General features: G+C 42.9%; 1 protein-coding gene across 14 annotated transcripts in view; it reads right to left on the reverse strand.

Annotated features, from left to right (window-relative positions):
* LOC106587110 (diacylglycerol kinase zeta) overlaps positions 1–25,827 on the reverse strand; it is a 130,412-nt gene that overhangs the window by 16,952 nt on the left and 87,633 nt on the right. For 12 of the 14 annotated variants that reach the window (XM_014175121.3, XM_082969379.1, XM_014175117.3 and 9 more), the window contains 18 exons: positions 24,942–25,013; positions 24,043–24,138; positions 23,699–23,781; positions 23,309–23,369; positions 22,998–23,111; positions 20,737–20,877; positions 19,508–19,586; positions 19,271–19,326; positions 19,021–19,083; positions 18,568–18,641; positions 18,362–18,473; positions 18,016–18,215; positions 14,494–14,594; positions 10,320–10,399; positions 9,097–9,141; positions 6,785–6,854; positions 4,327–4,367; positions 3,393–3,589 (listed from right to left, as the gene is read on the reverse strand). In XM_014175121.3, the coding sequence (XP_014030596.1) occupies positions 3,393–3,589; positions 4,327–4,367; positions 6,785–6,854; positions 9,097–9,141; positions 10,320–10,399; positions 14,494–14,594; positions 18,016–18,215; positions 18,362–18,473; positions 18,568–18,641; positions 19,021–19,083; positions 19,271–19,326; positions 19,508–19,586; positions 20,737–20,877; positions 22,998–23,111; positions 23,309–23,369; positions 23,699–23,781; positions 24,043–24,138; positions 24,942–25,013 (1,685 nt within the window). The remainder of the gene's footprint in view (positions 1–3,392; positions 3,590–4,326; positions 4,368–6,784; positions 6,855–9,096; positions 9,142–10,319; positions 10,400–14,493; positions 14,595–18,015; positions 18,216–18,361; positions 18,474–18,567; positions 18,642–19,020; positions 19,084–19,270; positions 19,327–19,507; positions 19,587–20,736; positions 20,878–22,997; positions 23,112–23,308; positions 23,370–23,698; positions 23,782–24,042; positions 24,139–24,941; positions 25,014–25,827) is intronic. The other 2 variants (XM_014175116.3, XM_014175110.3) reach the window with 1 other exon arrangement.

Consider the following 25,827-nt stretch of genomic DNA (forward strand, 5'->3'; position numbering starts at 1 on the left):
GATGGGTAAAATCTTTTGGAATCAAGGAGTAGGGATGTTGTTTAGATCAATTAGGGAAGGTAAGCAACTCACTAAAATAGTGATGCTTTTGCAGGGGGAAAAGTTGAAGGGCAGGACTTGAACCAGGGAAGTGCGGAGCATAGAAAAATGTAGAGATTCTCAGGAGTGAACAGTCTGCACTTGTGTCCTAATCGAGATGTGCACAGCTGCATACACATTGTCTGTTCAATGGGATTGGTGATTTATGAAATATTGATCATATGAGAAACAAAGATGATGAAAGCCTCTGACATCAAATGAATAAGACTGTTTTCCAAAGATCCAAAGCTGATCTCTTTAACTAATAAAGAAAGATCCACAGCAGGACTAGTTTGTATTGCCAGGACTACGGAAGTTCCAAAACAGAGCTTACAAAACCGCAGCTATTCATTGTGACAGAGGAAGAGCACTGAACACAGGAAACGACAATATTATTCGAGAGCATCATGACTCATGAATGTGTGTTTAATGATCTAACCGCTCTCACTATAGATCTGACCCTGAAATAGACCTCATCGATCCCCCAAACCCTAAAGCTAATCTAAGCTAACCCCATGCTCAGCCGGGCCACTTCCCCATGTCTCGTTTGGAGCCCAACCCACTCTCTGACTGCCTGCGCATGAAGATACAAACATTATTGAAAATAGTTAAACAGCTATGACACAACAAAAAAAACAACAGACATCTTTATGGAGACAAATCCTGCTTTTTGACAAGAGCGTCAAACGCAAAATGGATAATCAGATTGGAGAGTGAGCAACTGCTACCCTCAATCTCAGTTGTGATGGCAGATTGTGGGCTTGTGTGATTTTGAAATAGAATCTTGATTCTTAGGAAGGTGGGAGTGAAACATAAGCAGTGAGGCAGATTGGTACTGTATTCAATCCCATTCCAGATGGAACGCTGGGTTTTTGCTCATCGCCTCCCACATTCATCCTCCTCCACCTATTCCAACCCACACAATCAACATTGCATTTGAAGAAAAAAAATGATAATAATTGGCCCTGGCAACACACACATGGCTGCAGAAGTATCCATTTTCAAATGATCCAAATGTTATATTTTGAGGAAAATAAAGCGACGCAGTACACACTTTGTTGTTAAACTGCGTTCTGACGGTGTAAACTGTCATTTTCCATGAGCTTGAATGTGTTCCACCCAAAAAGATCTTGGACTTAAGTGTATTAAATCAGTCTAGAGGTGTATATCAAGAACACAGAAACCCCTGCTACATCCAAGTAAAACGCTAAGGAATCTTGTATGGCTATAGGGGGAGACACGTCCATGGGCGAGTAAACAATCTTTGGGAGGACAGGATAAGTTTAGAAGAAGAGGAGGAAAGGAGAGGCGAACAGGAAGGAAGGACAGATTGATACCTCTTCCTGACAGGAAAGGGGAAGCCGGAGTGAGAGGAGAATTAGTGGGATTTCTTGTGTCTGACCGCCATGGCCTCGCCGTCTGAGTGAGGGCTGGTGGGACCGACGGTAAGAGGAAAGGGTACAGAGAGGAAGAGGAGTGGATGAAGGAAAGTCGGGCAGAAGGAAGGGCAGATGGAGAGAGAACAGGAACAATTCAGGGATGTTTTAATTTAATAAAATACACTTTTTTTAATATACATTTAAACTGATCTGTGATTAGGGAAAGGAGGACAAAGAAGCCGGGGATCTTCAGAGCCAGTAGCAGGAATAGTTAAGAAATGGTACAAGATCAGTTCAGCAAATTAATTAGTTCTGAGAAAAATGATGTTTATGCTAGTATGCAAATAATGTAACAGTTAGGATGCGCATCGTCTTCAATTTCCTTTGATGATTTGATACATTACCAAGAGACTAAGGTGGTATTCATCTATGACAAATTACCTCCAACACAGTGCTACTTCCAAACATCACTGTCCAGGTGTTCCTGTTTCAAGTATTGTAACTACTACTGCAGGATCTGAAGAAGACCCAAAACCACTGGACCAAGCCCCCCCCCCCCCCCCCCTCCACTGCACATCCAACCACAGCCTGTCTTTCTAGACTACAGGGCTCCTTTTATTAGGAATTCTATTTCAAGCCCCAGCCAGCAGCATGAGAGAACATAGCAAAAAGAACGTGGCCTCTGCTTTGAAAGCATCAAAAGACAGTCTGTAGAAGACGTGCCAATAGACCACAGGGCGAGGAGAGGGGGAGAGAGAGGCTACAATCCCACACGCCCTCAGAGATAGTCCCACCATGTTTACTTTGGAGGAGGGGGGGGGGGGGGCCGGGTTAGGATCTGCCTCTGCCATGTTTGAACTCCATGAACCTGTTGCCACACCTCCTCTTCATCAAACTCTCCTTAAATCCCTAAATGGATAGGGGACAGGGGCCCGAGCGAAAGCGTAGAGAAGAGAGACTTCCACTAAGGTGAAGTTGACCGTAGAACAGAACTCCACAGAAAATCATCTATTGTACAATAGGAACGACATAAAGAGCAATAGAAGTTGATACGCTAGAATGACAGGGAGAAATGCAAAGGTTTTAAATGACTGACAGCTTCTAATGCATATCGGAAATGATTCTATGAAATATTGATGAATGCACAGCAGATATGAAGAGACGGCTTTATCACGGCAGTTTATTCCTTCTCATGTTCAATTGTATAACACTTTAAGATGATTTAACAGGATGGACATGTTGAGCTCAAAAGGTATTACTTGAGTAACTTGGTTGACTCGTTCTGTGTGCATCACTTGTGTCATTCACAAAAGGCAGGAGATTTGTTGTGGAAAATTACAGAAATATCTACACCTGGCACACAAGACTTTCTCCTGAAAAGATGAACATGCAGTATATAGTGAGGCGGAGCGTCTCGAAAGACACTCTGTGGATTCAGGTGAGTGTGGCCCTTCTCCTTCCTAGGGTGATTATGAAGACCAGTGGTTAGAACTTAAATGATTCATAGATTTAATGGGGGGGGGGGGGGGTTAATGGGCGAGCATGGCCTCTGCATTCCTCCCTGTCGCCTCAGTAATAATTCAACAGGGCAAAATCAGCACGCCCCCCCCCCCGAGGAGCGTACGGTTCTATTGTGTTATAGGGTTCGTCCAAACACAGATTCAGCCCACGGTTTACTCTGCCTTTACTTTTGTGTCCTGGACCTGGGGCACTCCAGTCTGATTATTACTACACTATTTCAGCCTGTCAAAACAGCACTGCTGGAAACCACTTTAAAAACAGACTGGTTCACAGAAAAATGACCTGGTCTGTATTCACTGTTATAACCCCCAGAAAGCTCCAGAGGAGCTGCCCCATCTTTTATCTAGTGTTTCTAAAAATGATCTCCAACAGAAATTCCCATTAGAAGCTGTGAGCAGCAGCTGCTTCTCTTACCTGGGTCCCGGTGAGGGGGGAGGAGAAGAGGAGGAGGATGTGAATCCAAACTTGGGAGACGCCTCCGGGAATTCACCAGAAGAATCAACCAGATCAGGCATCCCTGGTGAGGTGCTCACCGTCTTCGTGACGACCAGCTCAGGGTCCAGGACGAAGAGCTCGTCTTGGGATATCTCGGTCACATAGTTTAGGTGTTCCTGTTATGGAGAGAGAAACCATAACCACTTATGTACAGATCATAATGGCCATTGAACATGTTACTTGTTTATTTTGCTTTTGTTATCGGTGTTCCATTACTCTGCATAGTCAATTTATTCAGTGGTGTAAAGTACTTAAGTAAAAAATACTTTAAAGTACTAAAGTAGTTTTTGGGGGTATCTTTACTTTACTATTTATATTTTTGACAACTTTTACACCACTACATTCCTAAAGACAACAATTTACTTTTTACGCACTACATTTTCCCCGACACCTTAAAGTACTCGTTACATTTTGAATGCTTAGCAGGACAGGAAAATGGTCCAATTCATGCACTTATCAAGAGAACATCCCTGGTCATCCCTACTGCCTCTGTTCTGGAGGACTCACTATACACAAATGCTTCATTTGTAAATTATGTCTGAGTGTTGGGGTGTGCCCCTGTCTATCAGTACATTTTAAAAAACAATACAATTATGCCATCTGGTTTGCTTAATATAAGGAATTTCAAATGATTTATACTTAAGTATATTTTAGCAATTACATTTACTTCTGATACTTAAGTATATTTAAAACTAAAAACTTTTAGACTTTTACTCAAGTAGTAAATACTGGGCGACTCACTTTTACTTGAGTCATTTTCTATTAAAGTATCTTTACTTTTACTCAAGTATGACAATTGGGTACTTTTTTTCCATCACTGAATGTATAATTATATACAATGAGACACACTCACCTGAGCACGATCAATTCTGTAAAATCGATCTGCAGTCGTGGCTAGAAGGAAAACAAGGAAAAATCTATTTAGAAATAGTATGAGATTTATAGAGAGTAAATAATATGAACATAGGCTTGTACACAACCACGCACGCACACGCACGCACGTACATGCACGCACGCGCATGCACACACACAGTGTTCTAATGAGGCCAGAGAGGGCTGGTAACTGTGCAGGAGCTTAATCAAAGCGTTGACCTGATTAGACCAGCTCCGAAGCGCACCATGCCTTTGCCACATGTTGTTAAATGAAGGAAAAGATGGATAACCTGTATAATAAACAGAACAAGTAAGAGCAAAGGGCCACATAATTGGCCCCTTGACTTGGGGACATTACAAGGAGAGTTAAAGGGTTCTGGTAGTGGGTGTAATTCTAAATGTTGGGGGACTGTACCGAACATCTCACACTGTTGCCAGCCAACTAGTCACAAACAGATTCACAGGAGACTGGATATGATCATATGTCAATATAATTGTATGTGCTTCTCAAAGGAAAATCAAATAGACTATTGTGAGACTCACGAGTATGTACAACACCACATCTCAGCGTGGAAACTAAGACAGGGGAAGTAGTGCGAAATCTTTACATGGTTGTGGTCTAGTGATCAAATACTTACTACAGATGATCATTTCCCACCAGTCAGCAGAAATTCCACTAAACTAACTGTCTCCCCCCCCCCAGTCTCGTTCTGTTGGACTGTACCAGTAATTAAGCTTCACGCTGCCATTCTGTCTAAGGGAGTGGAAATTAGCTGTTCTCTAGCCCAGTGGGAGCCGACTCAAAGGGGGTGCGCGCTGGAATTAAGTAGATCTGCCAGGCTTCTTCCCCTACATCTAAGATGTCAAGAAATAGACTACCCTGTCCTCCGTGGACACTGCAAATTGAATTTCTGCCAGCTTCACTGAGCAGAATAATCCAGCTCTTATTTTTATTTTTTGAATAAAATGTATTTTTAAGAATATCTCACAGAAAAGCATGAAGTTTTGCCCAGAAGATTCCTTGAGTATCTTAAGGTCTTTAAGGGCAGGTCTGTGTACCGCATGTTTCTCAGCTTTTCCGAAATATCTGGGAAGGTGTTTTTTTCCCTTCATCCTTATCAGAATGTATCAAAAAGTATGAAGTGGTTCCCCCGTCGTTCTAATTAAATAATCAGTCAAATCAGAATGCAGCTGGAATTCACTTGCTATGCTTCTAATCAAGAATTAGCCATGCTGTTTTGATGAGAGAGAAAACAATTATAATTTTTTCCACACGAGACCTTTACAACAGTCTTTTTTGGACGGCGCCTTTAAGATCTGGGCTGCTTTATTACCAGTGAATAGAAGCTAATCTGTGCTGATTTCAATGGAGCAGCTATGGGATTTAATTAAGCTTTGAAAAGCTACAGAAAATGTGACTGCAGATTCCAACACCCTCCCTTCTCTACCAACTATCACTAGTTAAGTAAGTGAATTAACTTAGCATTCAAGCAATGACACCCTTCAGAGACCAGCTATCATATCAGTCTAGTGTGACGAGATGGAAGACTGAGTTTCACTGCAGGTGGAGTGGCTGATGAGCAGCACGAGTCCATCATATATGTAAACTGTGTTATGCGTAGCTATTCCTAGCAACGCACATAACGTGTAATTCATAACACTGAAGAAATAAATTTTAAAAATCTCACGGGAACTGTGGACTGTCAGTGGAATAACTACAGTGGGATGAGTACCACAGATTCTTTACAGAAATATTATAAAACTGTATGCTTAAGAATATCTCACAGACAAGCATGAAGTCTGCCCAGAAGATTCCTTTTCTGCTATGCAACAGAGAGCAGAAACATTCAAAGCAAATCAGTGACATTATTATCGAATTGATTTCTGTATCTTTGCAGCAGAGCTGTTGATCTAAATTAATGTTAAGATGGAGCTTGGTTTAATTGAATTGGCAGAGCCTGTTTCACACAGAAATACAGCACAGCTGCGTTAATTCATGTTCTGTAGGATCGCTCTACCCAGCTTCAATTCTTCTAAACAATAATCTAAAACAAAATGTTGAAATGATCCTCAAAACCTCTGTTTTAAACACGAAGAACTCAATTTATGCTGGGTATATTTGCTTGTAATGCAAATGTGAAGCCTTACCCTGCAGAAGAAATTCACTGATGCACTAATCGTAAAGGTCATAAAATGGCACTGCTCTATCAAATTAAGTCTACCTCGACGAAACACGAAATTCTGTGGTGAATGAACCAAGAAAACAGTGACTTGTAAGAGACAGATGCTCCCACTCGCAAAGATCAGATTATGTGAAGCGCTCTCGCTTAAACATTGAAGATAGACAGAGGACTAAAAGAGGAGGCACAAGAGGAATACTACACTATAGAAAGTGTAAGGAATAAATAGCAGTGCTCTTTATAAGAAGTGGTACTTACAGTCCAAGAAGCACCACTTTGGCGAAAGCTTCTGCGAGGAAAGGGTCTTTGACTTAGCTCCCTCATCCTCCTGAGAAAGAAAATGGGACCAATGAGATTAGTTCCACAACAGCCTGCTCTTTACACCAAACATAAATGAGACCAGAAGGCCTTGACTCGGTTTTGTCCAACTTACTGGTCCATTGAAAAACAGAAGACTCAAATAATAAAAACCTTTTCTGCTAGATGTAGGGCAAGATGTAAAGGCCCTGAGTCTTGTGTTCAGACATAGGCTTTTTGAAATGAAAAGTACTTTTCTGGGCAGTGAGTTCACTGAATGGGCCCAGCATATTAACCCCTCGTTGACTCTTTCATATAGAGTTCCATGAGTTTAGGAGGGCAGGTGTTTTCACCCCCCTCATGTGTGCCTCAGTCACAGAATCCTTGGTCCATAGACCTACGATTCCTTTGGACACGGTTCTTTGCATTGGCTGAACTCTACTTAATCCAAGCATTTTCCAAAGGTACTATAGTCCAGTGACCTTATGCAATGAGATACATTGACATAATCCTCTTCAGAACTTGATCTTGAAGGTAAGTCAATGTTTAGAGGAAAACGGGCCGAGGCAAGCCACAAAAAGGACATTTGTCTATTCAAAATGTTCAGACGGAAAGAGAACTGTTGGAATGTGACGACAACAACAGAAGTCATTTCTAGGGCCATGAGTTTCTCCTGTCCACATGCCTTGTCCAGGAAAACTCCAGGCCCTAGTTAGAGTTATAGGCTAAAACTAGTGCATAGAGTTTTTCCTGATCAGTTTAACTGTGGTCAGGAAAACCTACTACTGATTTCCCAGCTAAAGGTAACCTTGACCAGTCCATCTAACTTCCAAAGGGACCAGGAGGATAGCAGTGTACAGAATGTAATGATACATGCACTGAGGAACTATGCTGAAAGATCATGCTTAGCTTAGGGCACAAATACTGGATACCACCTACAAGAAAAAAAACACACCCACACACACACACACACACACACACACAAACAAACAAACAAACAAAGAAAATCGTGTACACAAGGTAGCCAATCTAAGAAACGGCAGACTTTTCTGGGTCTTGAACAGGGAATCCAAAAAATGCAACCACCAAACGAGACAGTATCAACTAGTCCACTAATTGGTCTAGGTCGTAGTGCTCTCTTATAGTCAGCAAAAGTATTACTAACTGCAGTAACATAGCCAAAGCAACCTTAACAGAGGTTTCTTAAACATTGGATGCTTGCTGCATACAAATATCAGAAGCAAACATACTCCTGATTACAATGTCTCTCTTTCATGCACACAGAAAGGGAGAGAGAGTAAACACCCACAATCACAAACAAACACACAAACACACACAACACTAAAGAACACATCTAAACCATGCTTAGGGGCACAGAGGAACAAGGAGAAAAACTCTTCCCCAGAGAGACAGATTTGGGTTGGTTTGTATAGGGGGAACAGGGCCACTACAGAAAGACAAGAGGGAAAAAAAGGGTCTCCTGAGTACAGCCTCTATTATTCAGCCATTCACATTATGCAGCCGGTTTGGCTGAGCTGTGAATGGGGATCTGAAGGAGGGCCAGGGTAGCTGGGAGGAGTGTGTGGTTACCACTGGAGACGGACAGTCTCAGCATCTACCCGCGCCTCTCGCTATCTGGGTATGCAACTTAGAGCGGTGTGGTGAAATCACTTTGTTAAAGGACTAGGGCACGATATTTGAACATTGATGCGACACACCCTTTGACTGATTGCACAGCTTATTCGTTTTGAAGCCAACAAGGAACTACTTGATGTGAGCAGTGTATTTGTGCTCTAGATTATTTTCTTGGGAGACAAAAATAAGACATGGAAGAGTTGATCAAACACACAGTTCCAAGTAAACACCTAAAGCAACGATGGGAATTGTGGCTGCAGCTCTGCCTTTGTACCGTATGTGCTTGACGGTTATGCACAGGGTGGGACAGGTTTGACAAGTGTTTTCTTCAGACTTTAAGCCTATGTATCACATGCTCAAACAGTGTGTTCTCATAAAAAGAACGCGGTTATGACAAAAAAAAAGGCCTCATCCTTGTTTTTGAATTCGATTACATTTTATGGTTATTGTTTGCACTGTCTGTGTTTGCTCCGTCTGTGAAAGTCGCTCCGGATAAGAGAGTCTGCTAAAATGACCAAAAATGTCAATGTAAAATGTAATCGGTGATCTAAAGGTCGTTTTTGATTAGGGGAATGTTTCCTTTTCAGACTTGTTCCTTTCCATGCCACAGGCTCCATGTCCTGTCTCATTTCACCAACCTGGAGCACCAGTCGTTTGAAGAAGGGATGAATGGAGACGAAGTCCTGCGGAATAGCCCCAAAAACACTGTAATTCCATAAATGGAGACTCTCCTTCCTGTCTAATGCCCCTACCCAAAGTAAATCACCACATGCGGATAGGAAAGTAAGCATCTCGTCTTGAAGTTACTATAATGACTGGTTTTGGATTGCAGAAAATGGGTTGAATGTAGTGGGGGAAACATTCCCCCCCTCAATTTATGCCGTCTTGTTGTGTGCTACGAGTCCTACTTACCAATAATACAGTATTATTATTGGGTGATATGTTTTTGAGAGTAACATATAATGAAAGTGGATGATTACACATATAACAGAACGAATTACCATTCTGCAACAGTATAGTAGTCATCGTGTCTCCATTAGTAGCAGACAAAACCTAAATATATTTTAAGCCTTTTCTTATAACATTGAGCTGATGAAAACAGCAACAAAAGAACATACTGTTTGGGAATCCCAAATGAGGGACAGCCGTTGAGGGATTGTGGTTAAAAAAAATTAAGGAGGAATATAATAATCAAATGATCGCAAAGCGGCGGTGCCGCTAAACCGGCAGCAAATTTCACGCACTATTTATTTCAATGGGTTTTGAACCAAACGAGACAGCGAGGGGGCTAGATGGGCAAGGATGTCATTTTTTGGCAGAATCGCAGTCTCCCCCATTCACAAACAACCACACATGCAATCCTTTCCTATACTAAAGACAGGTTTGGGCTTGTCTGTCGAGATGAGCCATCATATACCAGCCTGAGAGTAATTGCTCTTGACATCAGCAAGTTCAAACCTCTTCTAACCTCCTCTCTTCGCTCAGCTCTTGCACAACTTCATCAGAATGATTTCCCCCATCCTCTTATAGCATTAGCTCAGTCCTACCCCCTCTGTCATCTTCTTCTACTCTCTGCCTGAATTGTCCTCCATCACAGACATTTCGGAGTTCTCCCCTGGTATTAGTTACCTCACAGCTCCTTTGTCTTTAAATGCTCTCATGTCCTCCATCCCTTCTGTCCCTCTTTTACCCAGAGTTCCATCTCATCAACCCACATGCTCTCCTCTTCTCCCCTCTCTGTCTTTCCTGTCATTCATCAGCTTACCATCTCCTTTACCCAGTGTTCCATCTACCTCATCAACCCAACACGCTCTCCTTTGTCCCCTTCTCGCTGTCCCCACCTGCTTCCTTCATTTCTCACCTCTTGGAGCCTCTCGATGTGGGAGCGACATGTTTCCAGGTCACTGTCTCCCGGGACAACGATGAGGCCCAGCGGGATAGCTGTGGGGAGAGATGATGAGAGACAACATGCTGTTAAACACTGCTGCAGGCGCCTAGTGATCGAGGCATGAAAAAACATTCTACAGGTAGCTCATAGACACGAGCTACAAGACACAGACTATCTGATTGTGTCCATTTATCAACTCGAAACCGGAAAGGTTTTGGGGGGAAGTTTCTTTTGTTGGCAATAGATCAAGGATATATTTAGAGACTTGGGCTTCCTGGATGCCTTGTGTTTCATAGAGCGCCACGCAAAGTCCAATGCACTCAAACCCCTTTGAAACGGCTGTCAAAGTAGGTGAAGTGTATAAACCTAATAGCAATGCAAAACAATAAGAGGAAGAATTCTCTAAATGTGATGTCGTTCTCATGCCCATTGATTTGTGCTAAACTGGAGACAGGCAATTAGGCCTAAAGTACAACTGGGCAGCAAGTGAGAGAGTAGCTACACTATGTATCAGTGAGTGCATCAAAACCACATTATGTGATCATGAATGTCCGGGCCATCCACAGGGCCTTCTTCGCGATCAGAACAGAAATGAATGACTCGTGGACTATCAAGCTGAGATTTGTGAATTGAAAAAGTGTCTCTGAGCAGCAAGTTTCACAGGCAGAGAGAGAGAGAGAGAGAGAGAGAGAGAGAGAGAGAGAGAGAGAGAGAGAGAGAGAGAGAGAGAGAGAGAGAGAGAGAGAAAAGCAGGCAGATTTCTCCACTGAGGAATGTGCTGTTGCCTAGCAACCTTGGAACAGTCTGTCTCTAATTCAATTCCGCTTCTTTCTCCCCCCCCCCCCCCCCTTCTCTTTTGCTGTCCTCACTCTGCAAAAGCGGAGTTGTCTAAACTCTTTATAGGTGTCAGGCAACTGAGAGAACTGCGTAACTGGTACCAGCCGCATGCTATATTTTTGGATCAGAGACGAGAGAATAGAGCATTAACCTCAGCCATGACAGCGAACATCACTTGTACCTCAAGATCCATGTGAAACATCAGGGACCTAACTTGATTCAGTGTTAGCCAGAGGGAGGTCTGAGTGTGCTATCTAGAAAGATGCTAAACAATGTGCAAATCGCAGAATGATTGCTCACTTTCATGTGTTCGCTCCCATTTACATTTATGAGTGGCCTATCAAAAACAGCCTTGGAATTCGCTTGTACGTCAGCAAGCATGAGGGTGCATTAGGTACAAAGTATGTTATTGGACCACTGTATGACAGTTTAATATGGACATTGAGTTTATTTATAGAATCAGTTAGAGTGTGCTTCAGGTTTAAAAACGTATATTATTTTATGTTAGTTGCACGTTCTGACATCTAGTGGTGGAAAACAAAGAATAAACTACTTTCAGCATTCCGTGAAGCAAATGGTAGGTACTGTTAAAAAACAGTTGGACCTCCACCAATTATGCCTGAGAACCTACTGGGAGGTTTTATGTCAGGTATTATAATTGCTAAGCCTCGTACGACCATCCTGAAATCTTGCGAGCTTACATTCTGTTTCGCTACACAAATTCCACAGCGGTCATCAGGATGGTAATACGAGGCTATATAATTGCAAAAGTTCAGGAAGAACCAAATACATTCATCATACTTTCTTATTTCCCATACTTCTTAGGAGTTGGTCCACAGCAGCTGGGTTTTGTACCATCGGAGACCAAAACAGCCCCAAACAGCATCATTTGCATATCAGAGTTACATAACTTGGGGCCAATAACTGTTGCAATTGTTGTCTGGGACACTGTCTGGAACAGTTAGGTTTGTGCATGAGGATGCGAATGTGAGAACAATTAAGAGTGTGGGGGGGGGGGCTGTAGCTGTGTTATGGAGGTGATTACAGTGTCGTCCTAGCACACAGGTGCTGCAGGAGGCTGTAGAACACACAACCACTGACAGAGCCCCTCTGGGGCCCCAGGGCATCCATTAGAGACAGTAATGGGTAGCTACCTCATTATCGCCTCACAGTCACACACTTGATATCTAGCCAAAGTCACATGCAGGGAGGCCCACGCTGATAAACTCATAGCAATCGAATGGCCTGACGAGGGATGGGAGGAGGGTTTCAGGGTGGACGGAATAGCAAAACCTGGAGCCAATGCCCACCTCCCCTCCTCCCTGCCCAGGAGAAGCCAGGAAGAGAGAAAATGAAAGAGTTCCATCTCTGTGGGGTTTTCTGCTAAGTACCATATAAATCAAAAAGGACTTCCTTTTCCTTTGTAATTAGCTAGGCGAGTTGATGGCGGCATCCTTTAAGGGGGCGATCAAGGGCCTGGTGTCTCCTTCCACATTAAATATATTTGTGCTAACCTACGTTTGACAGTGACCGAGTGCACGCCTTTCCTACGCACTTCTCAGTAGTTGGTATACAGATGTACCTTATGCAGGTGCGTAACTGGCTTTGCAGGCATGGTTCCCTTGCGGGCACTGAATACATTTAGCTGAAAACCCTCCCACTTGCTGGCCAACAGATTTTCTCGAGGAGTTTTCATTCAATAGGGTTTTTCAGTACATCTATTTTAAGCCATCCCTTTAAATACGGTGTACCTTTTAGTTAGAATTTTGTCAACAGACTCGCTAGAATATAAATATATGCATATTCATCTCTGTTCCAGCACCAATTGGTGGATTTCAAAATAACCAGATCTTGTAGATTATTTAGATTAAGGAAAGTATTTATGAATCCTAAAAAAAAAACAGGTTTGGAGAGCCTTTACACATGAAGTAAAATAAAACGTTCATTTGATTCATTCTGAAAATTGCCTCATTCAGTTCTTCAACCTACAGTAATGTTGGAAGATTAGTGTACATAAAATTATAATAGGGAGAATAGTCTATATTATCAACTGTTACTAATGATCCTCAGCTTTACAGAGGAAGCAAATGAAGGTAAACGAAACTATGTAATTAAATGGAATGATAATGTAGGTTATACCAACTGATGGGATCTAATTGGCAGTTGAATATGTGTGGTTATTAGGCCTACTGACGGTCGATACGGATAAGTGGCGAATATTTAACATGACAGAAATAGGAAATAATTAAGATATTAGAGCGTGCCCATCCCTGCAAGTTAAAAGACAGTACAACTTAGCACAGCATTTCATCAACTTTACTGTGAGAAAGTTGATATGCTTCAGTTTGCTGCCATATAACGGGTTTCACGTGTCTCCAGCGATTACAAGGTAAAATAGTTCTAAAACAAGTGTCATTTATATTAACAATTCCCTTATCCAAATGGATTACTCATTTACCTAGTCCTTGTCAAGTTGTCAAATACAGTGCATGGAGAAGGGTGTTATTTCTATTGGAAAACATTAAGTATATGCTCTTTCCATTTGGAACCGGTAGAACCGTATTCATGGTTTCCTCCTGCGTAGTTGGTGGAGTTATTAGGGAATTAAGTCAAGGTCAGAATACACACACCTCTGCCACACCTGCATGTATTCAATCTACTGTACACCCCAAACAAATAGCAGGTGAATAGCATTCTATTCTCATGCTTAAATTCATGGTCAGAATACGCACAAGAGAGAAAAGTGCATAGAAAAGGAATCATTTTCCATTTACGCTCTTACTTCGGGTCGGAAAACTTGCCCGTAAAATGGCACAAGGATACATGTAGTATCAGCCTCCCTGTGGCTCAGTTGGTAGAGCATGGTGTTTGCAACGCCAGGGTTGTGGGTTTGATTCCCACGGGGGGCCAGTATGAAAAAAAAATAATAAAATGAAATGAATTGAAATGTATGCATTCACTACTGTAAGTCGCTCTGGATAAGAGCATCTGCTAAATGACTAAAATGTAAATGTAGTATATCGTCAGGTAATAGCTTGTCAACTGGCTCAAGTCCCTTACAGTGCATATGGCCAGGATTTAACTCTATAAAACAAGCCTGCCACTTTGAAATTCAACTGCACGGCAGTAACAAAAAAAAAAAAAATGTGTAGACTACAGAGTTCTATGTCACTGAAAACACCTCTGGCTATCAGTAACATCCCTGCATGAAGTAGTGCTCATGGACCTGCTGCACTCCTCCTTGAACAGGCTGGGTGACACCTGAAGGATGATGGAGTTACAGTGCATTAGACAGAGATGGAATACTCACAGGCTTCTTTAAGTTTCTCCTTGTCGTAATGCAGGGCCTCATAGTCGCGCATGTTAATACGGTTCACCCGGATCCTTAATCTCTCCGGGAAAGGCTGCTGGCTGTGGAAGACAACAGAAGAAGCATAACCAGCTGGGTACCATCTCTCAAAAATTGGAATTACACCAAACTAAAATATAAAAGCAACATGCAACAATTTCAAAGACTTTACTGAGTTACAGTTCATATAAGGAAATCAGACAATTGAAAAAATATTATTTTTATTTATTTTACCAGGTAAGTTGACTGAGAACACATTCTCATTTACAGCAACGACCTGGGGAATAGTTTCAGGGGAGAGGAGGGGGATGAATGAGCCAATTGTAAGCTGGGGATGATTAGGTGGCCGTGATGGTATGAGGGACAGATTGGGAATTTAGCCAGGATACCGGGTTTAACACCCCTACTCTTACGATAAGTGCAATGGGATCTTTAATGACCTCAGAGTCAGGACACCCGTTTAACGTCCCACCCGAGAGACGGCACCCTACACAGGGCAGTGTCTCCAATCACAGCCCTGGGGTTCATTAGGCCCTAATCTATGGATTTCACATGACTGGGCCCTAATCTATGGATTTCACATGACTGGGAATATAGATATGCATCTGTTGTTCACAGATACCTTTATAAAAAGGTAGGGGCGTGGATCAGAAACCAGTCAGTATCTGGTGTGACCACCACTTGATCAGGCTGTTGATTGTGGCCTGTGGAATGTTGTCCGATTTCTCTTCAATGGCTGTGCGAAGTTACTGGATATTGGCGGGAACTGGAACACGTTGTCATACACGTCAATCCAGAGCATGATCAATGGGTAACATTTCTGTTGAGTATGCAGGCCATGGAAGAACTGGGACATTTTCAGCTTCCAAGAATTGCGTACAGATCCGTGCGACATGGGATCATGCATTATCAGGCTGAAACATGACGTGATGGCGGTGGATGAATGGCATGACAATGGGCCTCAGGATCTCGCAACGGTATCTCTGTGCATTCAAATTGCCACCGATAAAAAGTAATTGTGTTTGTTGGCCGTAGCTTATGCCTTCCCATACCATAACCCCACTGCCACCATGGGGCACTCTGTTCACAATGTTGACATCAGAAAACCGCTCGCCCACACAAGGCCATACACACTACGCTGTCTACCATCTGCCCGGTACAGATGAAACCCAGGATTCATCCGTGAAGAGCACACGTCTCCAGCATGCCAGTGGCCATTGAAGGTGAGCATATGCCCACTGAAGTCTGTTAAAATGCCGAACTGCAGTCAGGTCAAGACCCTGGTGAGGACGACAAGCACTCATATGAGATCCCTGAGACATTTTTCTGAAAGTTTGTGCAGAAATTATTTGGTTGTGGAAACCCACACTTTCATCAGCTGTTCGGGTGGCTGGTCTCAGACGGTCCCGCAGATGAAGAAGCTGGATGTGGAGGACCTGGGCTGGCGTGGTTACACGTGGTCTGCGGTTGTGAGGCCGATTGGACCTACTGCCAAATTCTCTAAAATCATGTTAGAGTAAGCTTATGGTAGAGAAATGAACATAAAATTATCTGGCAACAGCTCTGATGGACATTCCTGAAATCAGCATGCCAATTGCACGTTCCCTCAAAACTTGAGACATCTGTGGCATTGTGTTGTGTGACAAAACTGCACATTTTAGAGTGGCCTTTTATTGTCCCCAGCACAAGATGCACCTGTGTAATGATCACGCTGTTTAATCAGCTTCTTGATATGCCACACCTGTCAGGTGGATGGATTATCTTGGCAAAGGAGAAATGCTCACTAACAGGGATGTAAACAAATGTGTGCACAAAATGTGAGAGAAATAAGCTTTTTGTGCATATGGAACATTTCTGGGATCGATTTCAGCTCATGGGACCAACACTTTTTCTGTTGTGTTTATATTTGTGTTCAGTGTACATATTTGTAGGAACTCTGAGGTTTAAACAACCAAATCATGTCAAATGGACACATAACAATGATTATTCCTAACCTATGCTAGAGATCAGCACACCATTACACTGTATAGAATCAGTTACTTTCCTTATTAATTTCTAACTTTGTAAACTAGTTGGGAGTTGGAAACATCTCAGTTGAGAGATAAGGAAATAAATGAAGGTATAAAAAAAGGAAACAAATGAAGGTATAAGTTTAATGAAAGACTGCCAACCCGGGAAGAGCATTAAAACAAGCTGATGACAGGGGATCAACCTCCAACCACAACACTCTGACAACCTGGGTTCACATGGCACAGCAGCTTGAGAGAAGCCAGGGGTGTTCCGAGCAGCTTTCCCCCTTCCGTTTGTCACCGTGATGGCTTCTAGCATGATTACATATTCATGAAAACAGTTGTGATCTGTGACGAATGTGACCTGTTCGCAGTGTGTGGGAGATCCAAAAAACAACGCTGTGACTATAGCTTACCATTCTGTTCCAAGGACAATAGACACCTGACAACAACGCAAGTTGTATAGGTTTCTTACTGGAGTGTTGTTGGGAAAAATGTTGGGAGAACAGTTTCATCTAATGTTGGGGTATGACCTCAAACAGTGTAATCAGCGTAGAAGTGAATACAGCTGGGTCGTTTGTTTGAATTCCAGGCTCATTTGCATCTTAGCGTTCTTACTTTCTGTCCAAATGCCTGGTGTTTTTGCTTCACAGAAGGTTAGGCCATTCTAACCAAAAAAGGAAGAATGGTATCATGAATAAGGGTCGGATGACCCCGACTTAATCTCAGCTAAAACAGGCTTCTGTAAACACAATCAAATTAGTCCCCCCCCCCCCCCCCCCCCGGACATATCAATCCTTTAGATGGATGATTCATTATTCCCCTCCGCCAGCAAGTCAATACATAGTCGCGAGAATCAGAGAAGTATGAAATTAGCAAAAAAAACTTACAAACGGGATTGAAAAAGGTAATGCAATTACCGTGAAAATAAATAGGACTGTTCATTCTGATAATACATCTTCGATTTTCAGCCTGTAGACAGACTGAGACTGATATGACTGAGACTACCGATGGAGAGAAAAGGAAGATGGCTGCAAAGCCATGACGACTTTGATGAATGTTGTTGTATGTCTTTCTTGTTCTGTTTTCCCCCTCGTCGGCTTGGATTATTTTACACGCACGTCTTTGTCAGCGCTTCAGCCACCCCCTGAAAATGAATCCCACCTTGTCTGGCCTGTCAGTCTCCCACTCCTGCGTGCCACTTTAAATCACACATTAAGAAATTGAAGGGCGACCTTCGGCTCGGCCGAGGACATTAGTCATGACTTGTGGAATGCATTACAGTAACTTCCAACTCCACAAGCACCGCATGACAAAAAGAGTCAACCTACCGACAGTGCAAAGACTAAACAGTTACACATTAGAAAGTCTCCATAGTGGATTGATGTTCGGATTCTGACTGGACCCCTTTTCTGGTCTCTTTTTATAAACTCAATTCTAAAATAGCGTTCCCATGCTGGACTGTATTACTCACTCGTTGAGCTGCGGTATAGAGGTCTTCCTCTTGGCCTTCTGCACCATGTTGGCTTGGTTCCTCAGGGAGATCCGGATGGTGGAGGGGGCTAGCTTGCACGGCTCCCCATCTACCTGCATGGGGATGGACTTGTAGGTGGTGAGGGTAACCTCTCTGCACTGGTTCAGCCGCTCACCGTGACCTCCGACCTGCAGTGTTGCCTACAGCACCAGGGAGGACGAGACGATCATCCGTCAGAGCAAGGCTATGACTAGGACAAATGTAAAGAAAGTGACTCATCCATTTCATTCATCTACTAACTCGTATGTTCTAACACACAGACAAATTCAAGTTGATAGGTGAATACCAGAGAGGTCATGGTGAAGCCGATAACTTCAATGCAGCCGTCGTCGTGCCGTTGTGGCTCAAAGTCATGGTGCTCGCTTGGGTTTCCCCATGGCATGGTACCAGCACAGTATCTAGTACACACACACAGTTATGTGCCTAACTTAGCCTACAGCCTACATTACAACAGTGTGATATATAACTCGTTTCCCCATTGAGGCTGCTCACCTAGGAATGTTGAGGAACACCAAACACTGCAGCTTCAGATCCTGAACCTTTGAGGTGAGATCGGTGCCGTCGCACTAATGAGAGGAGATAGACAGATAGACAGACGTCTCCATTACTGTACACAAACGCACTCAGATCATTCCTGGAAGAGGTCTCACATGGCCAATAAAATGTACCCTTTGAAAGGTGCCACATTCTGACTGACTGACAGTGAAGAAGAACACATCTGTCAGTCTAATGAGATGTACAGGGTCGGTTGTAAGGATCACCAGCTCAGAATGGAGCCCAGGCTCTGAAACGAGGCTCAATTTCTATTTCGGACGAACTATTTTTTAGTATGAAGTGGGGAAATTCCTGTTAACGTATTTAGATTTGAACTTGAACCCTTTGTGGAATGACATCACACAATCTGAGCTGCAGCCAAGGTCCATGTAAATGGTCAGTTGAACTCACCACGACCTTGATGTGTTTGGCTAGGTCTTTGGAGCTGCCCATGAAGAAGTCTGAGAAGGCCGTCTGGTTAGAAGGAACACCAGAGAATCAAAGTTGTAGATTATCAATAGAAAATATTGACACAACTAAAGCTATGGCCACAAATACAAACAATTACTATCACTACTAATGATAAAAGTGATGATAAATGGTGAGAAAATATGAATGTATTAGTTATTTTCTCTTGTTTAGAAAACACAACTGTACCCACCCCTGCATAGAACATCTTGTTCCGAAAGCGGCTGTTGAATTTCTCAGGGTTGGCTTCTGAGGAGCGTTGGTTATAGAAAGCATGATGGAGTGTGAGTAATGAAACACAATGATTTGGCATACAGTAGATACACACAGCATCATTTGTTACTATCGACGTGAGCCGATAGCACAGATGTATCCCCAACAATGACATTACATGGGTGGTCAACGTTAAGAGATCAGTCAGAAATACAACCTCGAGACTCGTGGAATTCTAGTGTCACGTGTGCGTCGAAGCCGAGGCTGAAGTAGTTGTTGAAGACGTCGAGGGGGAGCTGTGGGAAAGAAAACCCGTACAACAAAAAAAAGTGTTTATCCCAGATGAAATATCACCAAAACATCAGAAATCATAAGGTAAAATGTTGACATTTCAACACTAAACCGGAGAATGCTGCTGAGCCCAACTCCATCCTCAGTCCTACAGTCTTTAGTGCCCCAGACTACCCTCACTGCCATACGAAAAAATAATCTAACAATAATCCATGATGTTTGAGGTCGCAGAGCAACATTGTGCTTCTAGTTGATAACACATCTCAACTTTTAGAAGTAACTAACCATTAAATAATGTAAAGGTCACTGAGGTATTTTGGTGTGTGACCAGCCATGACCCTGTTTACAATAAACAAATTATAATGTGACTTTGTAGAGAGGTTAATTCTCTGGGGCTCAATGAAAACTCATCACAGTCAAGACCTGATTTACGATGCTATTACACACCATCTGATAGGTAAAGTGCTAGCACTAAGTTAAAATTTGATCCATCCTCATTCTCTGCAACACCCATCCACACACACACACACACACACACACACCATCATTTGTTGACAGTGTAACAGTGTAGCTTCCGTCCCTCTCCTTGCCCTTACCTGGGCTCGAACCAGGGACCCTCTGCACACACCGACAACAGTCACCCTCGAAGCATCGTTACCCATCACGCCACAAAAGCCGTGGCTCTTGCAGAGCAAGGGGAACAACTACTTCAAGGTCTCAGAGCGAGTGACTTCACCGATTGAAACGCTATTAGCGCACACCACCGCTAACTAGCTAGCCATTTCACATCGGTTACACTCACCCCCCTTTTGACCTCCTCCTTTTCCGCAGCAACCAGTGATCCGGATCAACAGCATCAATGTTACAGTTTTAGCTTCCGTCTCTCTCCTCGCCCCTACCTGGGCTCGAACCAGGGACCCTCTGCACACATCGACAACAGTCACCCTCGAGGCATCGTTACCCATCACGCCACAAAAGCCACAGCCCTTGCAGAGCAAGGGGAACAACTACTTCAAGGTCTCAGAGCGAGTGACGTCACCGATTGAAACGCTATTAGCGTGCACCACCACTAACTAGCTAGCCATTTCACATCGGTTACAAGTCCATGCCTACAGTGCAGGATCTGGGACGAGGGGTGAGAGGGGGTTTGTTCACCTTGTCGGTCTGCTGCTCATCCCTTTCCTCTGCTACAGCATCCTGGTTGGGCTCCACTACTAGATTCCACCGGTCGAGCTGGACGATGTTCCCATCCTCTACATGAGACAGGATCTTAGACACCGGCTCATCTGTGTAACCCTGGAGAGGGGAGGAATAGAGAAAGACAACACCAAGAGCATTAAACACAGTTCATTGTAGAAGGTATCTAGTTCCTCCTGAGATATATACATTCTTCAAGACATTTTTCAAGCAATAATAAGTGGTTATTGTCATGATTCTGGTGTCCTCTAGAGAGTTAACTGTGCATCTGCATTGCCCAACGACTATGGAAAAGCCTATCTTTGAGGGTGTACACCGTGTACAAAACATCAGGAACACCGGCTCTTTCCATGACATAGACTGACCAGGTGAAAGCTATGATCCCTTATTGATGTCACTTGTTAAATCCACTTCAATCAGTGTAGATGAAGGGGCGGAGACAGGTTAACTATTTAGGGTATAGGGGGCAGTATTTTCGATTTCGGATGAAAAGCGTGCCCAGAGTAAACTGCCTAATATTCGGGACCAGAGTCAAATATTTACATATTATTAGTAGATTTGGATAGAAACACTCTGAAGTTTCTAAAACTGTTTGAATGATGTCTGTGAGTATAACAGAACTCATATGGCAGGCAAATACCTGAGAAAAATCCAACCAGGAAGTGGGAAATCTGAGAATTGTAGTTCTTCTTTTGAATCCCTATCGAAACTACAGTGTCTGTGGGGTCACTTTGCACTTCCTAAGGCTTCCATTGGCTGTCAACAGCCTTTAGAAAGTTATTTCATCCTTCTCCTGTTACTGGGCAGAGAATAGTAGCTCAGTCAATGAGTGGACTGCCTATGGACAAAGGGCTTGGGTATGCGCGAGCCCGTGAGGACGCCGTTCGTTCTTTTTCTCCTGGAATGAATACGCTATTGTCCGGTTGGAATATTATCGACGTTTTATGTTAAAAATACCCTAAGGATTGATTGTAAACAACGTTTGACATGTTTCTACGACCGGTAATGGAACATTTTGGCTTTTCGTGTCCTGATTTACGCTCGCGCGTTATGCCTTTGGATAGTGATCTGAACGCACGAACAAAACAGAGGTATATGGACATAAATATGGAGTATTTCGAACAAAACAAACATTTATTTTGGAAGTAGGAGTCCTCGGAGTGCATTCTGATGGAGATCAGCAAAGGTAAGAGAATATTTATAATACTAATTCTGAGTTTAGTTGACCCCAGAACTTGGCGGGTATCTGTATAGCTTGCTTTGATGGCTGAGGTCTGTACTCCGAATATTGAAAAAAGCTATTTTAAAATCTGACACAGCGGTTGCATTAAGGAGAAGTATATCTATAATTCTTTCAATAACTGTTGTAAATTTTATCAACGTTTATGATGAGTATTTTTGTAAATTGATGTGCACATTCACCGGATGTGTTGGTGGGAATACATTTTCTGAACATCATGCGCCAATGTAAAATGCTGTTTTTGGATATAAATATGAACTTTATCGAGGAAAACATACATGTAGAAGAAGATCATCAAAGGTTAGTGAATATTTTAGCTGTACTTTTGGTTTTTGTGATGCATGTCCTTGCTTGGAAAATGGCTGTGTGGTTTTTCTTGTGAAGTTTATGTCCTAACATAATCTAATTTTATGCTTTCGCCGTAAAGCCTTCTTGAAATCGGACAATGTGGTTAGATTAACGAGAGTTATCTTTAAAATGGTGTAAAATAGTTGATTGTTTGAGAAAATGAAATTGAGATTTTTGCTGTTTTGTATTTCGCGCCATGCTATTTCACTGGCTGTTGAATAATGTGTCCCGCAGCTAGCCCAGAGAGGTTAAAGAAGGGAATTTTAAGCCTTGAGACAATTGAGGCATGGATTGTGCGTGTGTGCCATTCAGAGGGCACACGTAGACCGCTTTGAGTCAAGAACTGCAATGTCGCAATTTTCTTTACACTCAACAGTTTCTTGTGTGTATCAAGAACGGTCCACCACCCAAAGGACATCCAGCCAACTTGACACAACTGTGGGAACCATTGGAATCAACATGGGCCAGCATCCCTGTGGAACGCTTTGGACACCTTGTAGACTCCACGCCCCGACGAATTGTGGCTGTTCCCGAGGGCAAAACGGCAGGTGCAACTCAAGATTAAAGAAAGTGTTCCTAACGTTTTGTAAACTCAGTGTATATGTTGTCCAGATATGCTTGAGATACTCACACCACCCCAATTGAGGGTCCTGGCCAGGTCGTTGCCTGTCCCCAGAGGCAGGATGGCTACTGCAGGCTGGGGGTTCAACTGGAGCTGGTCCAGAGCAGACAGGATCCAGCCCACCTACACACAGAGTTCAGGGCTTAGATCACTAAGATGGGGTCAAATGCCTTTAAAGGAAAACACCAGACACTGTCCGCTGTTATTATAATGATCACAAAGTCAAGTTTGCTGCTAAGAGTGTTGAGGAACGTCTGTGTATTGAGTAAAAAAAAGACCGTGAGGCATTGCTGTTGTATAATAAGCCTGTTCCTACTCACCGTGCCATCACCTCCGCATGCCAGTATCCTCAGGTTATGCACCTTACGGTACATTTCTAACCTTGGAGAGACAGAGCAAGAGACAAAATCAACTTCTAGTTTTCTGGCCCAGTCAGTCCACAGTATCAAGCCTGTTAACGAAGGTTGGAATAATAGCATAGGGTATCCATAGCAAGAACAAAAACAATATCAAAATAATACTTTGGAATTAGAACGACTTCTTTTGGTTCAGATACATTAGATGTAATGAGAAGAAGCTCTGCGTCAGGGAGCACAGAGTAACGGAAGAGCTCCAAGACTTACACGTATGATGACGATATTGATGTCTAAAGGCCAGAGTCAGTAAAAAAATGTAAAAGACTGCACTAGTACAAAGTTTGGGAAACGTACCCGTCCTTGGGTCCTCCCAGACTCAGGTCAAATACTTGGCGGGGGTTCAGGTACCACATGAACGACTGGATAATCTTGGCTCCCTGAAAAATGAGCAGGAGTACAATTACTACCAAATCCTCATCGTCGTCACAGTAAAACAAGTATTTGATTAACTGACTAGTTTATGATTGAGTGGGGTATGAGCTGCCCCGACTGGATTGCTGGAAGACTCTTTAAGATGCAGACAGGGTTTCATCTCACAGACGGCTTATAGACCAGTCAGGATTACACCTGTGACTGGTGTTGGCCTCGGTCCACTGGGCCTGCACTGACAGCTCCAGTACAGACAGCACGGCCCTCACCTGATTTCCCCCACTCTTCGGGTTGACAAACACCAACAGCGGCTTCATGAGCTGAGAGGGAATGGGTCTAACTATGAAGGGCTTCCAGCGCGCCTCCTGCACAAAGGAAATAAAGGGATGCATTTAGACAGGTGAAAGATGAGAGACCGACGTACAGTGTTGGTTTCCTAAGGGAAGAACACTAAGCTCTTACTGCTTGTACTGATGTTCTGTTAGAAACTATCGTGTCAGACTCGTATAACATTATGCCAAATTAACTCACTAAAATGAAAATAGCATAGAGCTGATGTTGCGTGGATACTTCCTACTCTCTATGAGATGTAGTAAGCCAAAGAGTATATAGTTGTCTAACAGTTGAAATGATCAATACAGTCTCCAGAACTGTGGCTTTGGGGTGATCTGGGGAGTTGGGGTGGGATGGTACCTGGGACTGGCTCCGCCTGAGGCGCTTTAGAGCGCCTTGTCTTTGGAGGGCTGGCTAACCAACGCAAGGCCAGACAAGAGAGAAAATTATTTCTGAAACATGCACTTGTCATGTAAATGCAGTAAAGCCATGGTATTGGACACTGGATGTCGCCAGGAAGTATGTATTGACCAGCACATCCTATGTCCCTGGCTGGGTTGTGTGCAGCAGTGATTCGATAAGGGCCAAGACTGTCTACATCGATAATACCTTGTCATCAGTTTGACATTGTCCTTTTAGTTACCCTTTCATAAGTCTGCGTTTCATTTTATTTCAATGTAAAAACCAATTCAACACTTCACAGCAGTTGCAGTATAAGAGGAACGATGCCCCTTCAGGCTAATCAACAAAGGATGTTTTAGTTATGTACGTCTCATCACAAAACAAACGGTAGGAAAGGCCATTTGCGATGGATGAAGTAACAATTCAAACTCACCTCTACTCCCTTTTTGCTGGACTTGCGCTTAAACGAGGTCCGTTTTTTCTTTTTACTCGACTTTAGTGAGGTCTGAAAGAATAACACACGAGGATTAAAATGTCACATCGGTATTCCATTTATATAAGGAACAGCAATTGATCAACTATAAATAAGACAATGTAATTTATCATAACTGTTGAATAAGTTAGCTCTAAACATTTCTAAAACTAAAAGCATTGTATATGGGACAAATCATTCACTAAATCCTAAACCTCAACTAAATCTTGTAATAAATAATGTGGAAATTGAGCAAATTGAGATTACTAAATTGCTTGGAGTAACCCTGGATTGTAAACGGTCATGGTCAAAACATATTGATACAACAGTAGCTAAGATAGGGAGAAGTATGTCCATAATAAAGCACTGCTCTACCTTCTTAACAACACTATCAACAAGGCAGGTCCTACAAGCCCTAGTTTGGTCGCACCTGGACTACTTTTCAGGTGCCACATAAAAGGACTTAAATTGCAATTGATTCAGAACAGGGAAGCACGGCTGGCCCTTGGATATACACAGAGAGCTAATATTAATAATATGAATGTCAATCTCTCCTGGCTCAAAGTTGAGGAGAGATTGAATTCATCACTACTTGTATTTATGAGAGGTATTTACATGTGGAATGCAATGAGCTGAGTGTTTGAACTACTGGCACACAGCTCAGACACCAGTGCATACCCCATAAGACATGCCACAAGAGGTCTCTTCACAGTCCCCAAGTCCAGAACAGACTATGGGAGGCGCACAGTACTACATAGAGCCATGACTACATGGAACTTTATTCCACATCATTTAACTGATGCAAGCAGTAAAATTTGATTAAAAAAAACCCGATTAAAAACACCTT

This window comes from Salmo salar, chromosome 26 (assembly GCF_965601325.2).
Source record: "Salmo salar chromosome 26, fSalSal1, whole genome shotgun sequence".
NCBI classification, from domain to species: Eukaryota; Metazoa; Chordata; class Actinopteri; order Salmoniformes; family Salmonidae; genus Salmo; species Salmo salar.